The following is a 22680-nucleotide window of genomic DNA, read 5'->3' as shown; positions in this document are numbered from 1 at the left end:
ATTTCACACACCTCTATTCTCAGTATATTGCCAGGAGAGCTGCAGCAGTAGTGTAGCCTTGGCTAACTCATCTCCTCCTGTGTGTGTGTTCATTTCATCAGTGAGTGTGCTAATGTATTTAGTGGGTGCTGGGGGTTCGTCCAATAAGATTGGACCTGGACATCGCTGAGAGCAAGGGGACTGGCAGAGAGATAACCGCTCTGTTCTTTCTCTCTTCATATCTCTCTCTCTCCCTCGTCTCTCATTCCCCGCTTTATTTGGTTCACCTCACTTATCTGTCTTTGTCTATCTCTTTCTCTCTCTCCATCTATCTCCTCTCTCTCTACACTTCTCTCTATCTCTACACCTCACTCTCTCTCCAGACGGTCGTCAATGTTGACCCTTGACAAGCCGTATTGCTGCCAGCCAGCACTCAACCACGTACACACACACACACACAAACACACACACACTGATGGTAGCTCAGAGCCAGCAGCGACAGGTTGCCAAGTTTTCTCGTGCTGTGGAAACAACAATATGCTCCTGCTCCTCAGCGTTTAATTGCGGTTTGCTGTTGGGACCCAAACACAGGAGCAGGTGGCGGAGGTTTGCCAAATAAGGGCACAGGCATCGTTTATGCATTCAGGAAGAGGGACAAATTGGAGCGTGTACGTTAATGAGGTGTTTTGGGGCATCAGAAGTAGGGATTTGGGTTGACAGGTTGGGCTAAGGAGCTGGGTATGTAGAACGTTCATGTGAGATGGGTTGGGGATCATACTGTAGCAAAATCATTTGAACTAGGTTGCAGTGGGCACCTGTTCAGAATGTAAACTTAAACCCCTTGGCTCTTTTTCCATTCCTCTCCTATCTTTTCCTGTCCTTTCCACTTCCCTTCTTTCATCTTCTCCCCTCTTCTCCTCCTTTCTTTCCTCTCCTCTATTCTCCTGCCTTCCTCTCCTCCTCCCCTCCTCACTGTACCTGTTCAACCTGAGAGAAAGAAAATCCCTCAGTCTGTCTGATCTCTACAGTTAAAAGAGCGAGAGCGAGATGAAAGAGAAAGACGACGTCGCGGTTGGAGTCTGCAGTGAGGAGTTGATGGTGCAGCGGGCTGAAGGCAGAGTCAAGGCACTGCAGCAGAGTCTGAATGCACAGTGCGTTGAGTGCGGAGGAATGCGTGCTTTTACACTAACGTGATGAAGCTCTCCATCTCACCCACTCACACTCATATACACTTTTAAACTCTCATAGACTCCCTCTACAAATACACTCATTCATATCAATATTATGCACAGTCGCTGAGAAAGCATGAGACTGCGTAGCCCATTGCGGACATTCAACACTCTTAGAGCCCTTAGAGGATGATTGACAAGTGGGTATCAATATCACACACACACACACACTCCCCTCTTCCTAGCCTTTCTTAATGAGGCCACAAACAAAGCAAATGGACAGTAGGAGTCCTTTTACCTAATGATGAGGGAGGCCAGGCAGGCCGCCGCACCATTCACACACTCCCAGTGGACCCTGTGTGTGTCGGCCTTGTGTGTGTATCTACGTCCACGTCCGCTTGGCTGGTAATGATCTCCGGACAGCAGAAATCCATACTAACTGACAGGAAGACATGAAGTTGTTGATGGACAACAAGGAACCAATGCTAGAGCCATAACACTAGTCTACTCTACTACTTAACTCGCTTTCCTTTAGGGAGGAAGGACTAGGAGGGCTCACCAGTGAAGTTGATTACTGCAGCTCATGAACAGCACCAGTCTTGTGGCACTGACCATTGCCAATCAGTTAGGGCTAGTAGTAGTAATCAATTCAATTTGGTAAAGCTTTATTGTACCCAAAGGGGTGAATTGTTGACAAGGCAAAGCACAATGGTGTGTCCAGTGTCGCACAAAGTCCTGCAGACAGGGTAACAACTTTAAAAGGATAGACTGATAAAAAACGCCTAAAACAAACAATGCCTTGCTTCTCTAGTGAAATAGTGGTTCTATTCGAAAGGCAATATTCTTTATGTAAAATTTGCCTCTGCAGGATAAACGTCATGATTCTGGTAGGAGTCCACAGCTACAGTAGGAGCACCGCTGTGGGTGGCCATTCTAGTTCTACCATAACTCCATGCCTGCAGTTGAAGTCGGAAGTTTAAATACACTTAGGTTGGAGTCATTAAAACTTGTTTTTTAACCACTCCACAAATTTCTTGTTTAACAAACTATAGTTTTGGCAAGTCGGTTAGGACATCTACAAGTAATTTTTCCAACTGTTGTTTACAATTGTTTACAGACAGATTATTTCACTTATAATTCACTGTATCACAATTCCAGTTGGTCAGAAGTTTACATACACTAAGTTGACTGCCTTTAAACAGCTTGGAAAATTCCAGAAAATGTTGTCATTGCTTTAGAAGCTTCTGATAGGCTAATTGACATAATTTGAGTCAATTGGAGGTGTACCTGTGGATGTATTTCAATTTCTACCTTCAAACTCAGTGCCTTTTTGCTTGACATCATGGGAAAATCAAAAGAAATCAGCCAAGACCTCAAAAAAAAAAAATTGGATCTCCACAAGTCTGGTTCATCCTTGGCAGCAATTTCCAAACGCCTGAAGGCACCACGTTCATCTGTACAAACAATAGTACGCAAGTATAAACACCATGGGACCACGGAGCTGTCATACCACTCAGGAAGGAGACGCGTTCTGTCTCCTAGAGATGAACGTATTTTTTTGTGCGAAAAGTGCAAATCAATCCCAGAACAACACCAAAGGACCTTGTGAAGATGCTGGAGGAAACGGGTACAAAAGTATCTATATCTACAATAAAACGAGTCCTATATCGACATAACCTGTTGTGTTCCAAAGTTGTGGCAAAATTGCTTAAGGACAACAAAGGCAAGGTATTGGAGTGGCCATCACAAAGCTCTGACCTCAATCCTATAGAAAATTAGTGGGCAGAACTGAAAAAGCGTGTACGAGCAAGGAGGCCTACAAACCTGACTCACTTACACCAGCTCTGTCAGGAGGAATGGGCCAAAATTCACCCAACTTATTGTGGGAAGCTTGTAGAAGGCTACCTGAAACATTTGACCCAAGTTAAGCAATTTAAAGGCAATGCTACCAAATACTATTTGAGTGTATGTAAACTTCTGACCCACTGGGAATGTGACGAAATAAATAAAATATTAAATAAATCCTTCTCTACTATTATTCTGACATTTCACATTCTTAAAATAAAGTGGTGATCCAAACTGACCTAAGACAAGGCATTTCTACTAGGATTAACTGTCAGGAATTGTGAAAAACTGAGTTTAAATGAATTTGGCTAAGATGTATGTAAACTTCCGACTTCAACTGTATATCTGCTCTGCTCATCACACCTGCCCTTGTAACATTGTGTTTCCCGCAGCCCTGAGCTGAGATACTCATCCATTACTCTGCTCTGCATCTGAATCAACAGGAAATGCTAAATCAGCGTTGCTTCTCCCCAGGTTGTTGCCATAACAAATGGAATTTCAATGTGAGCGATTGTTGGAGGTAGCGTTAGCGGTGGGCCGTGGTTGGTCTTTGTAGACAGAGGTAAAGGGATGCTGATGGTAGTTTTGTGTGCCGGTGTCCCCGCTGAGACTCTGGCTTCTGTGTTTGTTTAAAGGGAAGGCTTTAATCCGTGTTGTGTGTTTTGTGGGCGTCTGTCTCTTCCTACTGCAGCAGCTACACACACAGACTGCTTACAGAAACTCATGCCTATTGTGTCTCTCTCACTCCCTTTGTTAATGTGTGGGTGTGCATGCCTGTCACATTTCTCAGCATCTGTCTGTCTCTCCATTTCTCTCTCTTTCTCTACCCCTCCAATCTCTCGCTGTCCTTTCCTCTCTCTCTTTCTCTACCCCTCCAATCTCTCGCTGTCCTTTCCTCACTCTCTCTCCCACCCCCCATCTCTCCCCTATCCTCTCCTTTGAATAATTCAACCCCACAGAGCTTTGTGTTTCTGTCTGTTGACACTGACACATTAACAACACCCACCCTAAACAAACCCAAACACATTCAGTCTACTGCAGACCTGGGTTCAAACCCAAACACATTCAGTCTGCTGCAGACCTGGGTTCAAACCCAAACACATTCAGTCTACTGCAGACCTGGGTTCAAACCCAAACACATTCAGTATACTGCAGACCTGGGTTCAAACCCAAACACATTCAGTCTACTGCAGACCTGGGTTCAAACCCAAACACATTCAGTCTACTGCAGACCAGGGTTCAAACCCAAACACATTCAGTATACTGCAGACCTGGGTTCAAACCCAAACACGTTCAGTCTACTGCAGACCTGGGTTCAAACCCAAACACGTTCAGTCTACTGCAGACCAGGGTTCAAACCCAAACACATTCAGTATACTGCAGACCAGGGTTCAAATCCAAACACATTCAGTATACTGCAGACCTGGGTTCAAACCCAAACACATTCAGTATACTGCAGACCAGGGTTCAAATCCAAACACATTCAGTCTACTGCAGACCAGGGTTCAAACCCAAACACATTCAGTCTACTGCAGACCTGGGTTCAAACCCAAACACGTTCAGTCTACTGCAGACCTGGGTTCAAACCCAAACACGTTCAGTCTACTGCAGACCAGGGTTCAAACCCAAACACATTCAGTCTACTGCAGACCTGGGTTCAAACCCAAACACATTCAGTCTACTGCAGACCTGGGTTCAAACCCAAACACATTCAGTCTACTGCAGACCAGGGTTCAAACCCAAACACATTCAGTCTGCTGCAGACCTGGGTTCAAACCCAAACACGTTCAGTATACTGCAGACCAGGGTTCAAACCCAAACACATTCAGTATACTGCAGACCTGGGTTCAAACCCAAACACGTTCAGTCTACTGCAGACCAGGGTTCAAACCCAAACACATTCAGTCTACTGCAGACCAGGGTTCAAACCCAAACACGTTCAGTCTACTGCAGACCAGGGTTCAAACCCAAACACATTCAGTCTACTGCAGACCTGGGTTCAAACCCAAACACATCCAGTCTGCTGCAGACCTGGGTTCAAACCCAAACACATTCAGTCTACTGCAGACCTGGGTTCAAACCCAAACACGTTCAGTCTGCTGCAGACCAGGGTTCAAACACATTCAGTCTACTGCAGACCTGGGTTCAAACCCAAACACATTCAGTCTACTGCAGACCTGGGTTCAAACCCAAACACGTTCAGTCTACTGCAGACCTGGGTTCAAACCCAAACACATTCAGTCTACTGCAGACCTGGGTTCAAACCCAAACACGTTCAGTCTGCTGCAGACCAGGGTTCAAACCCAAACACATTCAGTCTACTGCAGACCTGGGTTCAAACCCAAACACATTCAGTCTACTGCAGATCTGGGTTCAAACCCAAACACATTCAGTCTACTGCAGACCTGGGTTCAAACCCAAACACATTCAGTCTACTGCAGACCTGGGTTCAAACCCAAACACATTCAGTCTACTGCAGACCTGGGTTCAAACCCAAACACGTTCAGTCTACTGCAGACCTGGGTTCAAACCCAAACACATTCAGTCTACTGCAGACCAGGGTTCAAACCCAAACACATTCAGTCTACTGCAGACCAGGGTTCAAACCCAAACACATTCAGTCTACTGCAGACCAGGGTTCAAACCCAAACACATTCAGTATACTGCAGACCTGGGTTCAAACCCAAACACATTCAGTCTACTGCAGGCCTGGGTTCAAACCCAAACACATTCAGTCTACTGCAGACCAGGGTTCAAACCCAAACACATTCAGTCTACTGCAGACCAGGGTTCAAATCCAAACACATTCAGTCTACTGCAGACCTGGGTTCAAACCCAAACACATTCAGTATACTGCAGACCAGGGTTCAAACACATTCAGTCTACTGCAGACCAGGGTTCAAACACATTCAGTCTGCTGCAGACCAGGGTTCAAACCCAAACACATTCAGTCTACTGCAGACCTGGGTTCAAACCCAAACACATTCAGTCTACTGCAGACCTGGGTTCAAACCCAAACACATTCAGTCTACTGCAGACCTGGGTTCAAACCCAAACACATTCAGTCTACTGCAGACCTGGGTTCAAACCCAAACACATTCAGTCTACTGCAGACCTGGGTTCAAACCCAAACACGTTCAGTCTGCTGCAGACCTGGGTTCAAACCCAAACACATTCAGTCTACTGCAGACCTGGGTTCAAACCCAAACACATTCAGTCTACTGCAGACCAGGGTTCAAACCCAAACACATTCAGTCTACCGCAGACCTGGGTTCAAACCCAAACACATTCAGTCTACCGCAGACCTGGGTTCAAACCCAAACACGTTCAGTCTACTGCAGACCTGGGTTCAAACCCAAACACGTTCAGTCTACTGCAGACCTGGGTTCAAACCCAAACACATTCAGTCTGCTGCAGACCTGGGTTCAAACCCAAACACATTCAGTCTGCTGCAGACCTGGGTTCAAACCCAAACACATTCAGTCTACTGCAGACCAGGGTTCAAACACATTCAGTCTACTGCAGACCTGGGTTCAAACCCAAACACATTCAGTCTACCGCAGACCTGGGTTCAAACCCAAACACATTCAGTCTGCTGCAGACCTGGGTTCAAACCCAAACACATTCAGTCTACTGCAGACCTGGGTTCAAACCCAAACACATTCAGTCTACTGCAGACCTGGGTTCAAACCCAAACACGTTCAGTCTGCTGCAGACCAGGGTTCAAACACGTTCAGTCTACTGCAGACCTGGGTTCAAACCCAAACACATTCAGTCTACTGCAGACCTGGGTTCAAACCCAAACACATTCAGTCTACTGCAGACCTGGGTTCAAACCCAAACACGTTCAGTCTACTGCAGACCAGGGTTCAAACCCAAACACATTCAGTCTACTGCAGACCTGGGTTCAAACCCAAACACATTCAGTCTACTGCAGACCTGGGTTCAAATCCAAACACATTCAGTCTACTGCAGACCTGGGTTCAAACCCAAACACATTCAGTCTACTGCAGACCTGGGTTCAAACCCAAACACATTCAGTCTACTGCAGACCTGGGTTCAAACACATTCAGTCTACTGCAGACCTGGGTTCAAACACTATTTGAAATCTCTCAAATACTTTGAACGTTTGTTTGAAGCCTGCCTGGAGTGTCAGATGGGCGGGCATTATTTTCTTGGACTATTCTATTGGTCCATTGAGCCAGGCAAGCTAAATCAAGCCCAGTTTTGAAATGATTTCAAATAGTATTTAAACCCAGGTCTTGTATCCAGTGCATTTTATCTCCTCTCCTCCATGGAAACAAATGACAGTGCAGACGCAGAAAACACACAATGCAGGAGAGAGGCTAGACACTAACTATGAGGAATTACACCAGCAGAGTCATCACACTAACTTCTGTCCTCTTCCTGCTGTGTTATCGTGGATGGGGATTGAGTGCGACAAATGCATCTCACTTACGGTGGTTAGTGTGCTTAGTGCATGCCATGTGTTCTACTGTAGCGGGTGGTCAGGGTGTACGGTAAGATTTCATGACAAAGGCTCGGAGATGTGACTCAACATTTGACTATTTACTTGAGTGCATCATGCCCAAGTGCACCGTGTGTCCAGCTACTGTCTTACGAAGATTTGAACTAGCCTACACTCCGCACAACTTGCATTTTATCTCTGAGCAAATATCACCAGTTATTCATATTTTGTTATATGTGTGAAATATTGCAGAAATAGTTCATATTTATAATATTGCAGAAAAATAAGTTACTTTGAACGATTTCACTCCGCAAGTGTGCTTTCTTTCTGAGGGTGGGGGCGATACTACTGCAGCATTAAACGGTGCTGCTTGTTGAAGCCCTCAGGTTCTCTAAATGTTCATATATTTCTGTTTGACATTTTCAGCTTGAACCAGAAACCCAGTCCAGCTGGAGGAGTAAAGAGAGGGAGAGGGATGGAGGGAGAGAGATGAAGGGAGGAAGAGAGGGATAGTGTAGCCAGACAAACTGCTGTAGGGCTGCAGGGGGAGAGCAAAAGCCGTGCCTCAGGCCAGTGGAACGAGGCCAGGGTGCAGAGTTAGAGAGAGTGAGTGTGTGTCTGAGTGTGTGTGTAAACATGTCTGCATGCATGAGTGTGCGTGAAGGCATACGTATGTACATGTTTGTGTGAAATGGCGCCGATACCCCCTGCCAAGTGCCACAGCTGAGCTGTGACGACTCAGTGTCCACCTGTGCACCCACACCCTGCCAGTCCTGTTCCCAGTGTAAGAGCTCTATGGGTGACAACGGGAGACTGGTGGACAAAGCTTCAATCAGACCCCTTCATTCCTGTTGGCACTACCTTTTCTACCCTCTACCTCTCCTTCTGTCAACCACACGCCAATGCATCACCCACATCTCTCATTCTCTCTCTCTTCTTTTCTTTTGCTCCCTCCTTTCTCTCCCACTCCCATCCAAAGCAATGACAAATCAGCCGAGTGTTGTCTCTTGTGCTTCGCTGAGTGCTATGGGAAGTTATGATAATGAGTTGGAACCCACCTGTTATTTATGCTTGCTCCGCGCCACGCCAAAAGCTACTGGAGCAGACTCCAGATGTATCAAAGTTGAACACTGGTCTTTTATGATGTTTTTGTGATGTGAAGTTTTTAAGGGTATTTTAAGATCTGTTGGAGCGCGTGTTCTCCAGGGTTGTGAAGTTTTTGTGTGTGCGCACAGTGTCTGCCTATGTGCCAGCGTGTGTTTACACATGTTTTCATCCGGGTGCTGGGTAATTCAGGGGCTTCAGCTGCAAATGGAGTGACTCACGTCCTTGCTGATTGATAGACAGAGAAGAAAAATCCCCAGTGGAATTCACACTGACTGTTCTCATTAAAGTAACTGACACTAGGGCTTTACCAAGGCCACACATTCATTACCAAACACATTCTAAACCCCCTTTCATTCTAAATCCTCATACCTACCTTATACCATCCATGACTTACAGCTAAAGCACAAACACACACACACACACACACACGCATAGAAATACACACACGCACACATACGCATAGAAACACACACACACACACATACGCATAGAAACACATACACACATACGCATAGAAACACACACACACACACACATACGCATAGAAACACATACGCATAGAAACATACACACACACATACGCATAGAAGCATACACACACACACATACACACACACATACGCATAGAAGCATATACACACACACGCATAGAACCACATACACACACACACGCATAGAAACATACACACACACACGCATAGAAACATACACACACACACATACGCATAGAAACATACACACATACGCATAGAAACATACATACACACATACGCATAGAAACATACATACACACATACGCATAGAAACATACACACACACACGCATAGAAACATACACACATACGCATAGAAACATACACACACACACGCATAGAAACATACACACATACGCATAGAAACACACACACACACATACGCATAGAAACACACACACACACACACACACGCATAGAAACATACACACATACGCATAGAAACACACACACACACACATACACATAGAAACATACACACATACGCATAGAAACATACACACATACACATAGAAACATACACACACATACGCATAGAAACATACACACATACACATAGAAACATACACACACATACGCATAGAAACATACACACATACGCATAGAAACATACACACACACACGCATAGAAACATACACACATACGCATAGAAACACACACACACACATACGCATAGAAACACACACACACACACACACACGCATAGAAACATACACACATACGCATAGAAACACACACACACACACATACACATAGAAACATACACACATACGCATAGAAACATACACACATACACATAGAAACATACACACACATACGCATAGAAACACACACACACACACATACACATAGAAACATACACACATACGCATAGAAACATACACACATACACATAGAAACATACACACACATACACATAGAAACATACACACATACGCATAGAAACATACACACATACGCATAGAAACATACACACACATACGCATAGAAACATACACACATACGCATAGAAACACACACACACACACACACATACGCATAGAAACATACACACATACGCATAGAAACATACACACATACGCATAGAAACATACACACACACACACATACGCATAGAAACATACACACATACACATAGAAACATACACACACATACACATAGAAACATACACACACACACGCATAGAAACATACACACATACACATAGAAACATACACACATACACATAGAAACATACACACACATACACATAGAAACATACACACACACACACATAGAAACATACACACACACGCATAGAAACATACACACATACACATAGAAACATACACACATACACATAGAAACATACATACACATACACATAGAAACATACACACACACACACATAGAAACACACACACACACACGCATAGAAACATACACACATACACATAGAAACATACACACATACACATAGAAACATACACACATACACATAGAAACATACACACACACACATAGAAACATACACACATACACATAGAAACATACACACACACACACATACGCATAGAAACATACACACATACGCATAGAAACATACACACATACACATAGAAACATACACACATACACATAGAAACATACACACACATACGCATAGAAACATACACACACATACGCATAGAAACATACACACATACACATAGAAACATACACACATACACATAGAAACATACACACATACGCATAGAAACATACACACATACGCATAGAAACATACACACATACACATAGAAACATACACACATACACATAGAAACATACACACATACACATAGAAACATACACACATACACATAGAAACATACACACACACACATAGAAACATACACACACATACACATAGAAACATACACACATACACATAGAAACATACACACACATACGCATAGAAACATACACACATACACATAGAAACATACACACACACACATAGAAACATACACACATACACATAGAAACATACACACACATACGCATAGAAACATACACACACACACATAGAAACATACACACATACACATAGAAACATACACACACATACGCATAGAAACATACACACATACACATAGAAACATACACACATACGCATAGAAACATACACACATACGCATAGAAACATACACACATACACATAGAAACATACACACATACGCATAGAAACATACACACATACACATAGAAACATACACACATACACATAGAAACATACACACATACACATAGAAACATACACACATACACATAGAAACATACACACATACGCATAGAAACATACACACACACACACATAGAAACATACACACACACGCATAGAAACATACACACATACACATAGAAACATACACACACACGCATAGAAACATACACACATACACATAGAAACATACACACATACACATAGAAACATACACACACACGCATAGAAACATACACACATACACATAGAAACATACACACATACGCATAGAAACATACACACATACACATAGAAACATACACACATACACATAGAAACATACACACACACACATAGAAACATACACACATACACATAGAAACATACACACATACACATAGAAACATACACACACACACACATAGAAACATACACACATACACATAGAAACATACACACACACATACACATAGAAACATACACACATACACATAGAAACATACACACATACACATAGAAACATACACACATACGCATAGAAACATACACACACACACACACACGCATAGAAACATACACACACACACACATAGAAACATACACACACACACGCATAGAAACATACACACATACGCATAGAAACACACACACACACACATACACATAGAAACATACACACATACGCATAGAAACATACACACACACACACATACACATAGAAACATACATACACACACGCATAGAAACATACACACACATACGCATAGAAACATACACACATACGCATAGAAACACAAACACACATACACTTACAGCTAAAGCACAACCACACACGCACAAACAAATCTCACACACACACACAATCCACGACTCTTACGTCACGTAGCAAGAACAAAGGCAGGTTGGGGTCACGACTTCTGCCGAAGTTGTTGCCTCTCCTTGTTCGGCGGTCGACGTCACTGGTCTTCTAGCCATCATTGATCCGTTCTTCATTTTCCATTGGTTTTGTCTTGTCTTCCTACACACCTGGTTTCAATCCCATTCATTACCTGCTGTGTATTTAACCCTCTGTTTCCCCTCATGTCTTTGTCAGAGATTGTTTTTATGTCAGTGTTGTATATATGTCTGTATAGGTGTGGTCCTCGTACCCACTTTTGTTTTTTATGTACATTTAGTGTTTGGAGTATGTTTAGTGGACTTCTATTAAAAAGACTCCATTACACTCCATTTGACTCTCCTGCGCCTGACTTCCCTGCCACCTATACAGACGACTCTGACAGTTGGAAATCAAATAAACAGTTCTAGATGAGTTATTAAACAATTTGATGGATGAATGGTTGGCATTGTCATGACGAGATGAAGCACACAGCAAGTCTTTGATGGGTTCTTGTTGTTTTTTATTTCCGGCTGCTTTTATCCAATCCTATGCGGGGGAGGACAGGGGATCCTAGGTTGATAAGAGTAGTGTCATAACTCAAACATTCACGGAGATCTTGCATTGTCAATGAGATATTGCAGAATACGTAGGTGTGCAGTTTTATGACAGTGGGAAGACAAGAGGCCTAATTGGTGTTGTTGACAGCAGGAGAAGTTGACCCCTCTGCTATCTTTTTGGGATTGCAGGCGGACATGCGCTCCAGAGAGTACCTCCGTGTCCACTTCCCAACTGCTGCAGACACCTGAGCATAGAGGAGATTGGGAGGTGTTTCAGCAGACACACACACACAGAGGTAAAGCACTCATTGCAGGCATTTGCAGTGGCTTACAAATACTAACGCTTGTGCTGTCCCCACTACTGTGGAGGGAGATAAAACACTCCCATTTCAAACAGAAATATTGCTGGTATTGAATTGACTCTCTCTCTCACTCTCTCTCACTCACTCTCTCACTCTCTTCCCCCACTCTCTTCCCCTCTCTCTCTCTCTCTCTCTCCTTCTGTCTTTCTCTCTCTGTCTCTCACTCTCTGTCTCTCTCTGCACTCTTTGGATCTGTGCCAGGCTGCCAGCCCAGTGCTGAGCCCTTAATGTCCTTACAGAGGGTATTCCAGGTACTAGTGGTATCCCAGGACAGCCTCTCTGCAGGGGGAGGTGTGGGAGGTGGGCCAGTGGAACCACCTGGGGTTGAGCAACGAAGGAGGGAGGAATGGAGGGAGGGAGGGGAAAAAAAGGGGTGTGAGGCAGTGGCTGTTTGTGCCATTCAAGATTAGGGAGAGGATGTAGGTGCACAGGTTGGAGGCAGACAGTCACTGATTTAATACCACCGTGCACACTCTTGCCTGCATCTACCTGATAAGGGCTGTAATCATTAGTCCAAACAGTTTGCAACTTAAACAATAGTTTATTTTGGACAAATGTAGGTAGGTCCCTCCCCACTTCATTGCGTTTGCGTTTGTTTAAGAAACGTTTTGCAACAGAATCGGCGGAATAAATACACCCTGATCACCGTTCACACAGTTCACTTTCATAGCAGCCACATACAGCATCATCACTTTGCTCATTGTATAATTCCTTCTCACATCTACTGTACACGCTCTCCTTCTCTCACCTTTTCCCTTTTCCCACACAACAGCTGTTTATGACCAGGCGCAAAAAAAAAAAAAAAACTCTCCAAGCCAAATCTTCATACCGCTAACGGATAGACTGCCTACATCATTGTCACCATATTAACGTTATAGTTAACAAACTAGACCTAACGTGTTAATAAACTCACAATCCAATCCATGTGTACAATCGCGCAGTACAGTGTGACCATGTGGTGCAAGGACAACAACCTCTCCCTCAACGTGATCAAGACAAAGGAGATGATTGTGAACTACAGGAAAAAGAGGACCGAGGATGCCCCCATTCTCATCGACGGGGCTGTAGTGGAGCAGGTTGAGAGCTTCAAGTTCCTTGGTGTCCACATCAACAACAAACTAACATGGTCCAAACACACCAAGACAGTCGTGACGAGGGCACGACAAATCCTATTCCTCCTCAGGAGACTGAAAAGATTTAGCATGGGTCCTCAGATCCTCAATAGATTTTACAGCTGCACCATCGAGAGCATCCTGACGGGTTGCATCACTGCCTGGTATGGTAACTGCTCGCCCTCCAACCGCAAGGCACTACAGAGGGTAGTGCGTACGGCCCAGTACATCACCGGGGCCAAGCTTGCTGCCATCCAAGACCTCTATAACAGGCAGTGTCAGAGGAAGGCCCTAAAAATCGTCAAAGACTCCAGCCACCCTAGTCATAGACTGTTCTCTCTGCTACCGCACGGCAAGCGGTACCGGAGCGCCAAGTCTAGGTCCAAGAGGCTTCTTAACAGCTTCTACCCCCAAGCCACAAGACTCCTGAACAGCTAATCAAATGGCTACCTCGACTATTTGTAAGAATACCTGTTGTATTCGGCGCATGTGACAAATACAATTTGATTTGATGTACAGCAAGCGGTTTAGCAGTTACTCCGGTGAACCCCGGTGGCAATAAATAATCAAAACCGAAGATTACCTTGACTTTGGAAGAGTTGCATTGTTGGATAGCCTTAGCCAACTAGCTAACATAAATAGCATTCCACTGTTTGAGTCAGGATGTGGAGTAGGCTAAATTAGCTAACTAAGTAAAAGGTAAACTAAGAAGAAAGAAAATACAATAAAATATAGCTAGCTCTCCCTCTGCTGCTTCTCCTTAATTTTTGAACAAGATAATTTGTTCAAAACTGTTTAACTATTGTCTTTCTCTCTGAGTCAACTACTCACCCCATTTTATGCACTGCAGTAGTTTATGCTTTCAGTACTAGATTAATTCTCTGATCCTTTGATTGGATGGAGAAGATATTAGTTAGTACTGCAAGAGCTCTGATAGGTTGGAGGACGTCCTCTGGAAGGTGTCATTATTACTGTGCAAGTCAATGGAATGGATTGAGAACCATGAGCCTCCTAGGTTTTGTATTGAAGTCAGTGTACACAGAGGAGGACGGAAACTAGCTGTCCTACGACTATGGTTCTAACATACAGAGTGCTGTTGAGGCTACTGTAGACCTTCATTGCATAACAGTATATTTTAATCAGTTATTTGGTGATGTGAATATGTTTAGTATAGTTTTATCTAAAACTTTTTTTTGTGTATGAAATTCACTGAGGAGGATGATCCTCCCCCTCCTCCTCTGTGAGGAGCCACTGGTGTGAGGTGAGAGCTCCTCGGATGGAGCGAGGGAGGGAGAGGGGGAAGAAAGAAGGACGGAAGGCTAAGGCAGCCTTAGATCCAGAGATCATCCTCCCAAACAACAGTCAGTGCCCCATCATCCCCTCCTTTTAGTGAGTCATCAACGCTCCAGCGCTTCAAGAGTCGTATGAGGATGCAAAGGATCTTCGCATGCCCAGTTACAGTACAGTACACACGTAGACGCACGCGCGTGAGCATACAGATGCACATAGAGATGTGCACATCGAGAGGACATTTGCACACTCTTGCTTAGTCACACGCATACATACACACACACACAGATGCATGCATCCACTGCACGGACCCACCCTAACACCCATTTGAAATGCAGCCCGTGTTCCGACATTCCAAAGTTATCCCCGTTTGAACTCCCCCATGACAGGAGCGATGCTCTCTCTCACCCCTCGTCCTCTTTTGATCATTCTTTCAACAAAGGGGAAAGTGACAGGAAGGTTTTTGCCGAATGAGCAAGGCTGCCCCTCTCTGAATCTCCAGGCTTTAACTCCCTTATCTCCCTTCCCCTTTAAAACCTCCCCTCACTCCCTTCCACTTAAAAAGCTCTGTGGATCAGCTATGCAGGGCAGATATTCTGGCGATGCAGGTTCTGGTACTGTTCTAATGAGGGCTGGAGTGTGCTCAACCCCTCTAACTGTACAGTATGCTACTGTCTCCAACTTGGTGGGTAACGAGAAAATAGAGAGGATTTGGTTCGTCATGGATCAGTAGTGGTTGCTAGTAGTGGCTATATGGTTAGGGTTTCTGTCTTCCTGTTACATTATTCATCAGTGCGTGCACGTGGTGGCCTCTGTCTTGTTAAGTTTATCCCATGCCATTTCTCTACAAACGGGAGTGGTGGGTAATCTTACTCTGCAAGGGCCAGTATAAGCACAGGCTTTTAAATACTTGGTACGATTGCCTAACCCCGCACTGTAGTCTTCTTATAGAGTTTAGTCAAAGGATCATTGTGCTATATTTATCTCAATAGGATCTCCAGGTTTGGATAAAAGATCATTAAAGAAAATCGAAAATGGATACTTCTACGATTGCATACCACTGCTCTACAGGTTTCTTCTAGTGGTTAGGCAGAGAATCGTTGTGCTCCCTCCTCATAACCAGTCTCCCTTGAAGTCCACAGTCTCTATCTCAATGGAATCCCATTACAGAAAATGGATACCTCTAGTGGTCCTCTGTTAGATACCCAGAGCCTATCATCCCCTGGACCACTGGGTGGAACTGGAGTATCCATTCCTCTGTTAGCCTCTGGACTGTGAGCCCACCTGTTGTCTCTCACAACCCCCTCATAGCCCCCTACAGTGCAAAGGGAATGAGCACCTCTCTCACTGACTCATGCTGGAGGGAGAGAAAGCTTGGCAGGAAAGCAATAGGATTCTGACAGAGAGAGAGGACGGGATGAAAGATGGATCAGCAGGGGAGGAGATGAAGGGATCTGAAGGGAGGAGAGGAACGACAGGAGTGGAGACGGGGATGAGGAGGCTGAGGAGCAAGGGAGAAATGGAGTACAGGAATCAATGCAGATGGGAAAGAGCTCTTGTAGTGGTTTGAGGTGTGTGCGTGTGCGTGCGTGCGTGCGTGCGTGCGTGCGTGTGTGTGCATTCACACCTGAGTTTAGCTTTTTCATCTATTTAAACTTTTACGAACAAGGACCGTGAGTATTTTCTGATCATGTGACCATCCGAGGCGAAAAACACCTTTCTCTTGTATTTATCCTCATTGATCACCACGGTAACATTACAGCTAGTCCCTCACAGACCTGTACTGCTCTTCCCTCCCAGGACTGATGGATGCTGCCCAATGCTGTGATTTCTTAACCAATCATTTCCCTCTATCCTCCTCCATTACCCCACCCACCCCTCAGTCCTAACCAATAACTGGGGACGCCAGGTTAAACTAAATTAAATGAATAGGAGTTGAAGTTTTCAGTTAGGTTCATGCTGATATACACACTGATGCCCTTTCCCACTGATCTCCAAAATGTCAGGGAAATGTTGTGGAGATGAATAGACTCGGCAGGGAGGAGGACAACTAATTAATAAGAAAACTTCTTGGTGAAAGTAGGGATTCTTTTGGATGATTTAAAGGCCAGTGCAGTCAAACATTTGATTTGCCTGTGTTTTATATATATTTCCACACTGTGAGGTTGGAATAATACTGTGAAATTGTGAAAATTATGATCATGCCCTTTTAGTGTAAGAACTGTTTGAAAAGAACGGCAGAAATGTTTGCCTGTTTTGATGGGATGGAGTTTTGGCCTGCCATGGTGACATCACCAGGTGGAAAAATAGTTAATAGACCAATAAGAAAGGGAGTTCCAAATCTCTCTGCCAATAACAGCTAGTTTTCAGTTTCCCACTCAGACCACTCCCAGACAGTCCTAGCAACATTTTTGCTTGAGAAATTGCTCTTTGCTAAGAAGCTATTTTTGTTTATTTAAAAAAATATATATATGTTATCTAGAAAATTATTTGATATTGAGATACAAACTGCTGCATTGGACCTTTAATGATAAAACACCAGCATGATGGTATATAGGCTGACTTTGAGTGTTCCCAGGGATTCAGATGCACAAATAAAATATTGTTCAGTGACAACACACCTTTTAATTAGACAAGAAAAGTGTGTGCGTGTTTTATGCATGTGTGCAAGTGTAGCGGACTTGAGTCAGTCATGGTTTCTCATGGTCACGTGATGGGTAGCCCCGCCTTCGACTTCAAAATCAGTGTCAGCCAGCAGGCCAAAAGGAAATGTCCTCTTGGTCCAAAGGTCAAGACGTTAGCTTCTCCCGTGGGAGAACAGGCTTCAAATCCTGACAGTTACACAAATGTTATTGTGCTTGTATGATAAGGGCAAAAGGTGAGTGTTCCTTTTGATGTTGAAGCTGAAGACATGAGGGAGTTTGATTTCAGAATAGGAATACCCTGAAGGATACTCTGATCCTCTCATTTCCTCTCTCATCCTTTTGTTTCTCCTGTTTCTCTGTCTCTTTATCTTATCTGCTGTCCTCACTTACATTTCTCTAATATCTCCTCTTTCTCTCGCCTTTAACTCCTCATCCCCCCCCCCCCCTCCTCTCTTTCCCATTCCTCCCTCTCTCTGAGGCCCAGTGAGTATAGACTAGAGTAGCACAGTGTGCCAGAGGCAGCAGCAGGCATCTGGGCCCTTTCTGGCAGACAGAGAGGGGGTTGGCAGGATACCCGGCGCCTGCCTCCATGCCTCTCTTCCCCCAACACGCACTGGGACTGCGCAATCAAAGACACAAAAAGAGAGAGATGGGGAGGGAGGGAGAGTTGTCCATCTTTCCAACTATCCATCTCATGCCTTTTCTACTGCTACGTTGTCATCCATTTCCACCCGAATAGGCAGAGGCGAAACACAGTGAATAAAAAGAGAGGGAGGGAGGGAGATGAGCATTTTGTACCGCAACCTGGAGAGGCGGGGAATCAGGGATGAGGGATGGGCGGGGGTGTAAGGGGAGAGAAGCCGATGCCAGGCAAATCAGCGGGAGGAGACCCCCAATCTAGTATCTACCTGTCTGTTTGATGCGGCAGAGTGGATCCGCAATCGTTTCATCAAGCTTGGCCTCAGGAACGAAAAACCCTGTCATCCCTTCTCTTCCCTTCCTCCTCCTCCTTCTTTCCCCCAGAACACCACCGCACTGTGCGAACCTCAATCGTTGATAAATCGCTGCCACCTGCCTCATTTCTCACAACCCGTCCCACGATAACCAGAACAATCGCTGAGCCCCCAAGAATGAGAGATGGATAGAGAGAGAGCAGAGGAATGTAGAGAAGAGGAGTGGCAGGTAGTCTAGCAGTTAAGAGCGTTGGGTCAGTAACTGAAGGTCGCTCTTTTGAATTCCTGAGCCAACTAGGTGAAAAATATGTTGATGTGCCCTTGAGCAAGTCACTTAACCCTAATTGCTCCTGTAAGTCGCTCTGTATAAGAGCGTCTGCTAAATGACTCAAATGTAAATGTAAGGCGTGGAACAGTAAGGAGAGACAAGCGTAGAGAAAAAGTGTTTTTGAACAGATGTGAAGGGGAACTGAGGGAATCGGTGTGTGCAAAGGAAGTATAGAAGTGAGAGAGAAATAAAAGAAAAGACAAACTGTTGTTGCACTCCTCTGAATTGTTGACAATAGCTGATTTTGTATCAGTTCAAGGTCAACACACTCTCTCTCACACACATCAAAACACAGAAAGCCACTGGCATTGAGCATGAAAAAGTTTACTCAGCAAGTGTAAAATAATCGTGACACCCCACAGCAGTTCACTCTTCACACTAAAAGTTATCAAGGACTCCAACAGATGTTTTTCCTGTTTCCTGCTAACTGGTGCACCGACACAACTCAATGCAGCCCAATAGGCATCTGCTTGAATTTGGGGTAAAAAAAAAGAACTTGTTTAAAACTCACAAATGATTTTTCCCAGATTGGGGATACTTTTCTTCATGTTGAGAGTTAGTGAATGTTTTACTCTGAAATGTGTCAAAATTCTGACCCATTGTGGCCTGGCTGGTGTAGAGGTAATGCCACGGTCGCCTGCACACAAGTCTACGGTGTCGGCATGCGTTCAAATTCAGCCTACTGTCCTTTGACACTACCTCCCTCTGTCTTTCCCCACTGTTATCCTCTCCATTGATGTACAGTGCCTTGCAAAAGTATTCATCCCCTTAGTGTTTTTCCTATTTTGTTGCATTACAACCTGCAATTTAAATACATTTTTATTGGAATTTCATGTAATGGACAATATTCCAAATTGGTGAAGTGAAATGAAAATAATTACTTGTTTCAAAAAATTGTAGAAAATAAAAAACTGAAAAGGGATGCGTGCATATGTATATATATACCCACTTTGCTATGAAGCCCCAAAATAAGATCTAGTGCAATCAATTACCTTCAGAAATCACAATTAGATTGCACACAGGTGGACTTTATTTAACTAAGTGTCACATGATCTCAGTATATACACACCTGTTCTGAAAGGCCCCAGAGTCTGCAACACCACTAAGCAAGGGGCACCACCAAGCAAGCAGCACTATGAAGACCAAGGAGCTCTCCAAACAGGTCATGGGAAAAGTTGTGGAGAAGTACAGATCAGGGTTGAGTTATAAAAAAAAATCCTGAAACTGGAAGAAGAAAACAATTAATGAATATGGCACCACAACAAACCTGCCAAGACAGGGCCGCCCACCAAAACTCACGGACCAGGTAAGGAGGGCATTAATCATAGAGGCAACAAAGAGACCAAAGATAACCCTGAAAGAGCTGCAAAGCTCCACAGCGGAGATAAGAGTATCTGTCCATAAGACCACTTTAAGCCATACACTCCACAGAGCTGAGCTTTACAGAAGAGTGGCCAGAAAAAATGCCAAGAGGTTAAAGAAAAAAATAAGCAAACACTTTTGGTGTTTGCCAAAAGGCATGTGGGAGACTCCCCAAACATATGGAAGAAGGTACTCTGGTCAGATGAGACTAAAATTTATTTCTTTGGCCATCAAAGAAAACGCTAAGTCTGGCTCAAGCCCAACACCTCTCATCACCCCAGGAACACCATCCCCGCAGTGAAGCATGGTGGTGGCAGCATCGTGCTGTGGGGATATTTTTAATCGACAGGAACTGGGAAACTGGTCAGAATTGAAGGAATGATGGATGGCGCTAAATACAGGGAAATTCTTGAGGGAAACCTGTTTCAGTCTTCCAGAGATTTAAGACTGGGATGGAGGTTCACCTTCCAGCAGGACAATGACCCTAAGCATACTGCTAAAGCAACACTCGAGTAGTTTAAGGTGAAACATTTAAATGTCTTGGAATGGCCTAGTCAAAGCCCAGACCTCAATCCAATTGAGAATCTGTGGTATGACTTAAAGATTGCTGTACAACAACAGAACCCTCCAACTTGAAGGAGCTAGAGCAGTTTTGCCTTGAAGAATGGGCAAAATCCCAGTGGCTAGATGTGCCAAGCTTATAGAGACATACCCCAAGAGATGTGCAGCTATATTTGCTGCAAAAGATGGCTCCACAAAGTATTGACTTTGGGGGGGATGAATAGTTATGCATGCTCAAGTTTTCTGTTTGTTGTCTTATTTCTTGTTTGTTTCACAATAAGAAATATTTTGCATCTTCAGTGTTGTGTAAATCTAATGATTACAAACACCCCAAAAATCTATTTTACTTCCAGGTTGTAAGGCAACAAAATAGGAAAAATGCCAAGGGGGTGAATACTTTTGCAAGCCACTGTACCTATTAGGAGTTGACCTTTCCTTCTGGTTCTGTCCATTCCAGAGGAGAGAGGAAGAGGCAGCTTGGGTCAGAAGCCAGTGAAGGTCAGTCATAGTTTAGAGTTGGCAAAAGTTCCTGTAGGTTTTCACCCAAAAGGAGAAAATAAAGATTCCAGAAGTTCTAACAGAATTTTATACGCAGCTGTTTGCAGCTGAACTTTCATGCCCTACTGTTCATCTAAAATAAAACAACAGTCAACAGTTGTGATCAGCAGTCCAGAGAGCTGTTATTGATAGATGCCTTGGCAGAGATGGGCTGACACAGCTGAACATCTGAGATGGATGGCCTTATTTGTCTTTTAAGAAAACCGACTTTACCTCCTCCCTTGACTTTACTCTCTGCCTCTGTTCAGGTGCGAAGTGCCAACGCCTGCCTCTGCCTCTCCTTCCACTGCGAGCACAAATACCCATACCTTGCTCTAAAATGGAAAATCAATGGGGCTTCTATGGGCAAATCAATACAGACCGATCTGTTGTAATAAGGACGAATCAGCCTTGAGATGGGAAGCGAGATGCATCATGGGATGCGTTTTTAGATTTGACATTAGGCCGAGAGGAACTGACTGTGAGGTCCAGCCATTCCTTTTGATTTCAGTCACTTAGTGTCTCTTCAGTAAGCTACAGTGCTGTTTAGTTACTCTATTGGCTCAGCTTGTTCTACCATTAGCGATTATGCTACCATACAGTATGCCACAGTGTTAGCGACGATGCTACCATACGGTATTGCTCAATATTAGCTATGATGCTACCATACAGTATTGCTCAGTGTTTGTGATTATGTTACCATGAGTGTGCCTCAGTGTTAGCGAGTATGCTATCATGCCGTGTGCCTCAGTGTTAGCGATTATACTATT

General features: G+C 44.1%; 1 protein-coding gene across 3 annotated transcripts in view; it reads left to right on the top strand.

The window, feature by feature from the left end:
- Positions 1-22680, top strand: part of LOC129839745 (endonuclease V-like) — a 56410-nt gene that overhangs the window by 22067 nt on the left and 11663 nt on the right. Inside the window, exon 8 of one of the 3 annotated variants that reach the window (XM_055907355.1) lies at positions 12950-13056. The exons of 1 other annotated variant lie outside the window; for it this stretch is intronic. In XM_055907355.1, coding sequence (XP_055763330.1) covers positions 12950-13009 — 60 coding nt within the window. In that variant the 3' untranslated portion in view covers positions 13010-13056. Of the gene's footprint in view, positions 1-1007; positions 1158-12949; positions 13057-22680 lie in introns of those variants that run through there. One more of the 3 variants, XM_055907356.1, reaches the window with a different exon arrangement.

This window comes from Salvelinus fontinalis, chromosome 40 (genome assembly GCF_029448725.1).
Source record: "Salvelinus fontinalis isolate EN_2023a chromosome 40, ASM2944872v1, whole genome shotgun sequence".
In the NCBI taxonomy this organism is placed as follows: domain Eukaryota; kingdom Metazoa; phylum Chordata; class Actinopteri; order Salmoniformes; family Salmonidae; genus Salvelinus; species Salvelinus fontinalis.
This window is presented reverse-complemented; position numbering and strand designations above follow the sequence as displayed.